The 9,782-nt window shown below is 26.3% G+C and overlaps 1 protein-coding gene across 3 annotated transcripts in view; it reads left to right on the top strand.

Moving 5' to 3' along the window:
- The window catches only part of LOC117172182 (protein EFR3 homolog cmp44E), an 87,757-nt gene that overhangs the window by 46,016 nt on the left and 31,959 nt on the right, over positions 1 to 9,782 (top strand). For all 3 annotated transcript variants that reach the window (XM_033360018.1, XM_033360022.1, XM_033360029.1), the window contains 2 exons: positions 2,327 to 2,479; positions 8,431 to 8,681. In XM_033360018.1, coding sequence (XP_033215909.1) covers positions 2,327 to 2,479; positions 8,431 to 8,681 — 404 coding nt within the window. The remainder of the gene's footprint in view (positions 1 to 2,326; positions 2,480 to 8,430; positions 8,682 to 9,782) is intronic.

Genomic DNA, 9,782 nt, shown 5'->3' with positions numbered 1-9,782 from the left:
TTAGATACAAAAAACAAGAATTTCCGAAAAATAGTTACATTTTTAGACAAATAATGTGATTTTAATCAGAAAGTTTTATTTTTAATTGCAATAGTTGAATTTTGAACGAAAAATATGAATTTTTACCAAAAAAAGGTTCATTTTCAACCAAATATTTTTATTTCCGATTTATAAAGGAATAATTTTTAACCAAAAAATGATGTAGCTACACTTTTAAATTAAAAAATTAATTTTGCATCAGAAAAAAAAGAATTTCTGAAAAATAGTCATTTTGTTAGAGAAATAGTGTGAATTTTAATCGAAAAGTTTTATTTTTCACAACAATAGTTGAATTTTAAACAAAAAATATTCATTTTCTAACTTATAGTTGAATTTTCAATTAATAAATGAAACATTTTTTACCAAAAATTGAATAGCTATATCTTCACATCAAAAAATTAATTTTAAACACAAAAAAGATTAATGCTCGATAAATAGTTTAATTATTAAACATATATTTATATTTTCTGTCACAGTATTTGAATTTTAAACGAAAAATATTAATTTTAAACCAAAAATCGAACAATTTTAACTCATAAAAAATAAATCTTCAACCACAAATGGAATAACTACATTTTCAGATAAAAAAAGTAATTTTACGTAAAAAAACGAATTGCTGATAAATAGTTACATTTTTAGGTAAATATTTCCATTTTTAACAAAATAGTTTTATTTTCTACTATAGTAGTTGAATTTTTAACCAAAAATTTAAATTTTTAACCAACTAGTTTAATTTTCTACTTATAAGGAAAAAATTTTCAACCAGAAACGAAATAGCTATATTTTCAGATAAAAAATTAAGTTTACACGCGAAAAAAAAACGATTTTTCGAAAAATAGTTACATTCTCAAAAAAAAATTTGATTTTTAACTAAATAATTTTATTTTCTACCTCAATATTTGAATTTTAAACGAAAAATATGAACCCATAACCAAAAATATAAAGTTTTAACTTTTGAGGGAGGATATTTCAATCAGAAATAGAATTACTGAATTTTCATTTTAAAAAAATAATAATTTTACACGCCAAAAAATAAATTTTCAAGCTAAAAAGTCCAATTTTTTAGAAAGCTGTTAACATTTAAACCGAAGAAGAAGAATTTTTATTAAGAAACATAATTTTCAATCAAGAAAGATTAAATTTCTAAGAACCATAAATGGGATTTGTTATTTTTAATCGAATACACGAATTTTCGACGAGTTGAAGCTTACTAAAGTAGACAAATTTTTAATAAAATAGTTGATTTTTAAAGAAGATCATGAATTTTAAACAAATAACATTAATTTTCTAAATAAATAAACGAATCTTTAACCAAATACATGTTTTTTTTTATACAAAATAGTTGAATTTTAAACTTATAAAGGAAGAATTTTCAATAAAAAATGGAACAGCTACATTTTTAGGTAAAACAAAAGTAATTTTACATGCACAAAAAAAACGAAATTCCTAAAAAAATAGTTACACTTTCAAATATATACTTTAATGGTTAACGAAATTGTTTACCAAACTAGTTGTATTCAAAACCAAAAAAAAAATTAAGTTTCAACTAAAAAGTTCATTTTCAACCAAATAGTTTAATTTTCTTCCATATTTTTGAATTTTCCAGACAAAAAGCTACATTTTTAGATTCACAAAATTCCAATAAATAGTTACGTTTTCAGATAAGTAGTTTGATTTTTGAACAAATAGTTTTATTTTCTACGATAATATATATTTTTTTAAATAAAAAAATGTGTAATTTTAACCAAAAATATGAATTTTCAACTATATTTTTAGATAAAAAAAAAATTAATTTTATAAACAAAAAAAAACGAATTTCAGGAAAATAGGTACATTTTCAGATTTAGATTTTAAATTTTACACCAAAGAAACAAATTTTGAATAAAATATTCCAGTTTTCTACCGAAGCAGTTGCATTTTGAACAAGAAATATTAATTTCTTAAACAAAAAAGTTCATTTTCAGCCAAATATTTTTATTTTCTATCAAATTATTGAATTTTCCACAACACAATTGAATTTTCAATCCGAAAAAACAACAAATATTTATAGTATTTGATTTTTGAAAAAAAAAACTAAATTCATTTTAAAAATAAGACTTTAATTTTCAACATTGGATGTTGGATCAAAGGGAATTTTCAATAGGGCAGTCCTCTAAATTTCCCAGCGATTCTCTAACCGAATAGTTATCAATCGCTTCGCTTGAGTTTCGCTACTGGTCTGCATATCTTTACTGAAATCCAATATTAATCTTTTAACGCAGTTGCACAAATTTCTCTCCATTTCCAGTTTGTTAAATTTGCAAACATCGAAGAGGACACGCCGTCTTATCACACACGTTACGATTTCTTTGTATCAAAGTTCTCTGCCATGTGTCACTCCAATCACGACGACAGCGCCATTCGCAAGCAGATTCGACTTGCTGGAATTCAGGGGCTGCAAGTAAGACTTTTTTTTTTTAATTCTCAATTCCGCGGGCTTACATTAAAAACGGGATATACATTTTTTGTGAGGAAGAATGAGAAAAGAAAAAACATTTTCGAGAGTCAGTGATAATCGAAAACGTAAGAAAAGAAACCCCTTTTCACATTCGAAGAACTCCATTCTAGCTGCAAAGTAGCATTTCTAAAGTGATTATAATAAAATAATAAATTCCCAATCCTACAATAATAATTAAGAATTTCAGGGAAAAGCCCTCTCGCATTTAATGAAATGCGTCTCAGTTGTCATCCTAAGCTAAATACCCCACTCCACAATAATAATTGAGAATCCCTAGAATCCCTCCGTCTCTCACACATTTAACTGAAACAGCAAAGAAAGAATCGAATTATAAATAATCACAACAGTCACTTTCAGTCAATTTTAACTACATACCCCACAGCACAATAATAATTAAGAACTCCAAGAAACCCTCCAACCCTTCGCACATTTAAAGAAATGCATCTCGGCTGGCTTAAATTAAAAAACAAAAAACAAAAAACAAGAAAAATGTTATACTAAGCTAAATGCCCCATCCCACAATAATAATTAAGAATCCCGAGAAACTGTCTTTTTTACATATTGCTGGAACATCAAAGAAAAATCGAATAATAAATAATCGCAACAGTCACATTCAGTCAATTTTAACTACATACCCCACAGCGCAATAATAATTAAGAATTAAAAAAAAAAACAGGCCCTCATACACTTAATTAAATCTACCTCAGCTGTACTAAATTAAAAAGCAATACAAAAATATCATTCTAAGCTAAATACCCCACGCCACAATAAGAATTAAGAATCCCATGAAACTGTTTTTCTCACATATAACTGAAACAGCAAAGAAAAATCGAATAAAAGTAATCACAACATTCACCCTCAGTCAATTTGAACTTAATACCCCACAGCACAATGGTAATGAAGAATTCCAAGAAACTGCCTCTCTAACATATAAAGAAATGCATCTCAACTGGCTTAAATTATACAAAAATGTCATACTAAGCTAAATACCCCATCTCACAATAATAATTAAGAATCCCGAGAAAAAGTTTCTCTTGCGTTTAACTGAAACGACAAGGAAAAATCGAATAGGAAACAATCGCAACTGTGACCTTAAGTCACTTTGAACTAAATACCCCGCACCACAATAAAAATTAAGAGTTCCAAGAAAAAGCCCCTCGCACATTCAATGAAATGCGCTTCAGCTGTATTGAATTTTAAAAGCAACACAAAAATATCATTCTAAGATAAATACCCCACCCCACAATAATAATTAAGAATCCCGAGAAATTGTCTCTTTTACGTATTACTGAAACAGCAAAGAAAAAAATGAATAAAATATCGCAAAATTGACCTTCAGTCAATTTTAACTAAATACCCGACAGCACAATATTAATGAAGAATTCCAAGATAACACTCCTCTAAAATTTAAATTAATGCATCTCAGCTGACTAAAATTAAAAAATAACAACAAAATTTCATACTTAGCTAAATACCCTATTCCACAAAAAAATTAAGAACCCCGAGAAACAGTCTCTCTCACATTTAACTGAAACAGCCAAGAGAAATCGAATAATAAACAATCGCAAGATGCATGTATAGTCACTTTAAACTAAATACCCCACAGCACAATAATAATTAAGAGTTCCAAGAAACCGCCTATCTAACATTTAAAGAAATGCATTTCGGCTGACTTAAATTTAAAAAAATGTCACACTAAGCTAAATACCCCACGCCACAATAATAATTAAGAATCCCGAGAAACTGTCTTTCTCACACATTACTGGAACATCAAAGAAAAAAAATGAATAAAATATCGCAAGAATTACCTTCAGTCAATTTTAACTAAATACCCCACAGCACAATCATAATTAAGAGTTCCAAGAAACGCCCTACTCCTTCGCACATTTAAAGAAATGCACCTCAGCTGTCTTGAATTAAAAAAGCCACAAATAATGTCATACTAAGCTAAATACCCCACCTCACAATAATAATTAAGAGTCCCAAGAAACTATCTTTCTCACATTTAACTAAAACAGCACAAAAAATTGAATAAAAAATAATCGCAACAATCACCTCTAGTAACTTTGAACTAAATGCCCCACAGCACAATAATAATCAAGTATTCGAAACCGCTATGCCTCTTACATTTAACAAACTTTTCCTCAGCTGCCTCCAAATTAAATAGCCAAAAAAATGCGAATTAGCATTTATGGCACCAGTTACATTCAGTCACTCTAAACTAAATACCCCACCTCACAATTATAAACAACGACCTCAAAAAGGTACCCACTGTCACATTCAACGATCCCCGTATGAGCAGGCATTAACTTAAACAGAAAAACCAAATTTCAAATGAAAAATATCACAGCAGTTACTCTGAAATTGAATGATTAAATTCATCGAATGATCGGAACTGGAAATCTTTCAATTCTTTCTTTTTTTTTTTTTTTTTGAAATCTTTGGAAATGTTTCCGAAATATTTGATAATATTTGTAAAATTTGTTAAATCTTTAAAATTCATCTGAAAACTTTTTCAAATACATATGTGAAATTTGTTTATAACCTATGAAATCTATTTTATATTTTTTTGAAATAGTAGAAGTATTTTTGAAGTCTTTGAAATATTTTTGAAATAATTGAAATGTTTGTGAATTGCTTAAAAAAAATTTTCGGAAGATTTTTAATATTCGAAATAGATCTTTGTGAAATATTTTGGAAATCATTCAAATCTTTGTGAATTATTTTTTAATCTTTGCGAAAGATTTGAAATATTTTTTTAATATTTGGAATATTTGTGAAATTAATCTTTGAGAAATGATTGAAGGCTTTGGGAAGTCTTTTAAATCTATCTGAAATCATTTATTACTATGGTGTGGGGTATTTAGCTTAGAGAGAATGAAGGTAACTGGTGCCATTTTTCTTAGTTCGATTTTTTTTTTTGTATTTTGCTTTTTTAGTTTAAGGCAGCTGAGATATGATTCGCAAAATGTGACAGGGGGTCGTTTATATTTGGAGTATTTATTATTATTGTGGGGTTTCGGGTTTATTTTTTAGGCCTGCGAAGGTAACTCTTGCGATTATTTCCCATTTGATTTTTTTTTCTCTTTTAATAGAAGGTTTTTGAGGGGAGGGTTCGTTAAATGTGACATGGGTTGCTTTTTGGGGTTATTGATCATTATTGTGCAGTGGGGTATTTAGCTGAAATTGACTGGTACTATTATTTTAACTCGATTTTGTTTTTATCTTTATAAGTTTGTAGGAAGCAGATATGGGGTAAATTAAGTGTGATAAAGCTGATTTCTTTAGGTTTTTAATTATTTTTTGGGGTTGAGAATATATTTCAGAGTCTTGAGAAGGTAAGTTGTGTAATTATTTATAATTTCAGAAATGTTTTGATTGTTTTACTGAAAGGTAGCTGCGATGAGGTTCGCTAATTGTAACAGGGGGTCGTTTTTTAAATATTTTTTATTTATTTTTTAGTATTGATCAGTGTTGTGGGGTTTTAGGTTTATTTTGGAGTCTTGCGAAGGTAACTGATGTGATTTTTAAAAATAATTTTTTATTTTATACAGTTTTTTTTTTGTATAGTTCAAAGTCTGGCGACAGTAATAGGTGAGATTATTTATAATTTGATATTTTTTTTGGTTTTCTGTTCTGGGCAGCTAAGATGAGGTTCGTTTAATGCGAGAAGTTTTTTTAAAAAGTTTTTTATTATAGTGGAATTCGAGATACAGTTTAGAATTTTTTGAAGGTTAGTGGTGTGATTATTTATAATTTAAAAAAAAATTGTTCGACTGTTTTTATTACAGAGATTGAGTTTATGAAATGGAACAAAAATGTCTTTTTGGGATTGTTAATTATTATTGTGGTGTGGGGTATTTAGCTAAGAGTGACTGTTGTCATTTTCAATTGGAATGCATAATTCGAACATCTTTCGCATTAAAAATTTTCCATTTTAGATTTTTGAGAGTACATTTGAATTAAAAGAGTTTTAAAAACTTAAAGAATTAAAAATTAGAAGCGTTCAAAATCGAAGATTTTTGATAACATTTTTAGTTGATCAACTGTGAAAATAATTTAATTAATGATTTTAAAAATTGAATTTATTTTAAGATTTAAAAAATAAATAGTAATTTATTTTAAAAAAACGATACGGCTTCAGTTCACAATTTTAGAATTTCTAGATTTTAATGTTAAAAATTAAACTGTTTCAATTGGAAAGTCTTAAACAAATGTGAACGTCTTATTGAAACTTTATAACCATTTTTTAATTTTAAAATAAGTTCAAAATAATATATTTATAATTAAATACTTTTATTAAATTTCAGTCTAAAATATTCCATTTTAAAATCATGCAATTTCAAAATTTTCAATTAAGAAAAAGATCAGTTAATTAATATTTAGAAGTATCGGATTCTTCATTTAAAATCAGTAATTATAAATTTAATATACAAAACTAAACAACAAAAACTGAAAAATGATTTGAAATTCGAGTAATTTTAAAAGATATTTAGAAGATGCGAAAAACTTTGAATAATATTTTTAAAATTTAGAAATTTTGAAACAACATGTAGATGTTTCAAGATCTTTAAATAAAATTTCGAAGCATTTTAAGGATTTGTAAACTATTTAAAATAAAAATAATTTAACTTTTAATTTTAACAGGAACAAAATTCTAAATTGAAACAGAAATTTTTCCAAAGAATTTTCATTCTGAGCTGAAGCAGGGAATTTTCGAATTTTAACCAATTCTGAATTGAAACTGGAATTTATTCAAAAGAATTATAATTTTTCTTGGAACGAGGAATTAAATTTTTTTCAATAAATTTCGAGCTGGAGCAAATTTGAATTCTAAGTTGAAGCGGGATATTTTTGAAAAAAAAACTAAAATTACGAATTTGAACAGGGAATTATAGAAAAAGTCTAATTCTTACACTTAGTTGAAACGGAAAATTTTCCAACAAAATTATTATTCTACGAGGTATTTCCAGAAAAAAATTAAATTATGAATTGGAACAGGGAATTGGAAAAAAAAATCAAATTCTTACAATTAGTTAAAATTGAGAAAATTTTGGATTTGAACAGCAAATGTTTCCAAAAGAATTAAAATTTCGAATTTAAACAGGGAATTTTCCATTTTTAACAAATTCCTGGCTGGAATTAGAATTTAAAATTGCTTAATTTATTTAATTTGTAATTTGGCAGTGTTAGTAGCTTCCATTTTATACTTGTAAATTATTGTTGATTGAAATAACCTTTAAACATCAATTTTTAAATTTTTTAATTCAAGAGTTTCACTTTGAATGCTCTCATTTTCAATTAAGTTTTTATTACTTCTAATAGCGCAATTTTTAGATTTAGTCTTTAATTTTAAAAAATTTTATTAGCCGTGAAAAATGTTTCCGATATTGTGGTGTGGGGTATTTAGCTCAGAATTACTGAAGGTAACTGATGCCATTATTTCTAATTCAAAATATTTTCTCCCTTTTTGATTTGAAGACTGCTGAGATCGCGTTTTTTTAAATTAGAGATGGCTGAATTTTTGAGATTATTAATTATTATTGTGGTGTGGGGTACATAGTTCAGAGTGACTGCAGAACTTTTCTTTTTTACTCTTCAATATTATTTTCGGGTAAAGTTAACTAGTCTGATATTTGTTTTATTTTAAATTTTGAAAGTTTTTTTTTTTTTTATTATTTATTATTGTGAGGTTCGCGACTCCCTTCTCATCGTGAAAAAATTTTATTTCGTTTTTCCGCTACATTATCGTTGTGCCTTTTCTACTCAAGAAAATATTTTTTTAATTCTCACTCGCGAAAGATTTACAGCCCCTTTTTAATTTTAGCCTTGCATTTTTTTTTTTTTTAATTATTATGGAGGCTCGTTTCTAATTTATGGGATCTTCGGTGCAGGGTGTTGTGAGGAAAACCCTTTCTGATGATCTGGTGGAAAATATTTGGGAACCCGTCCACATGGACAAGATCGTTCCCTCGTTGCTCTACAATATGCAGAATGCGAGGCACTCTGATAAAGCCGATGCAACACCGGAAAGTCCAACGGAGGAAAGATCTGATCCACCTCAGTTTGCAGAAACCTGCATGCGGGAACTTGTAGGTCGCGCGTCCTTTGGCCACATCCGCTGTGTCATCAAACCGGTTCTCAGGTATCTACATTTTTTTAAATTAAAACATATATTTCATTCTACAAGCCTGTTATACAATTATTTATACTATTTTACACTTTGAAATAAATTTTCAACTAAATTTAGCTACATTTTCAAGCAAGAAGGATTAATTTTCTACCAGAAAAAAAAAAAACTATTTCTTTTTAAAAAATACATCTTTTTTGAAGAAATCGTTAGATTTTTGATCAAGAACATTAATTTTATAATAGGAGAGCCGAACTTTTAACCAGATATATATTTTGGATGAAATAGTTTAATTATTAAACTAAAAAAGATTCTTTTTTTTTTTCTTTTTCTTCTTGAAAAATTCAGCAGATATATTTTTATTTGAGAGAGATAATTTTCAATTCAAAAAGATGGATTTTATAAAAAAGAGATAAATTTTCAATTGAATGCGTACCTTTTTAAATTAAAATGAATCAACTTTCAACAAACATATAATTTTCTTTTAAAAAAAATTAAATATCTATAAAAATAGTTTAATTTTTAACGAAATAATTAAATTTTCAACCAAAACTATCAATTTTCGACGAAAAATTTTTTTTTTTTAATAATTGAATTTCCATACAAATATTTTAATTTTTAACCAAATAATTAAATTTTCTAACAAAGATATGAATTTTCAACAGAAAAGTTTATTTTTAAAAAATAGTTGAATTTCCATAAAAATAGTTTAATTTTTAACCAAAAATATGAATTTTAAACGAAAAAGTTTTTTTTTTAAATCGTTGAATTTCCATAAATACATATTTTTTTACCAAATAATTAAATTTTCAACCAAAAATATGAATTTTTAAGAAAAAAATTTATTTTTAAATTGATAGTTGAATTTAAATCTATATATATTGATTGAAATTCAACTATTAATATATAATAGTAGTATGATTATAATATATATATATTTTTTACCAAATAATTGAATTTTCAACGAAAAAATTGATTTTTTTTAAATAGTTGAATTTTCATAAAAATCGTTTGATTTTTAACGAAATAACTAAATTTTCAACTAAAACTATGAATTTTCATCGAAAAAGTTTATTTAAAAAAAAATAGTTGAATTTCCAGCAAAATAATTAAATT

Source organism: Belonocnema kinseyi, chromosome 1, assembly GCF_010883055.1.
Source record: "Belonocnema kinseyi isolate 2016_QV_RU_SX_M_011 chromosome 1, B_treatae_v1, whole genome shotgun sequence".
Lineage (NCBI taxonomy): Eukaryota > Metazoa > Arthropoda > Insecta > Hymenoptera > Cynipidae > Belonocnema > Belonocnema kinseyi.
This window is presented reverse-complemented; position numbering and strand designations above follow the sequence as displayed.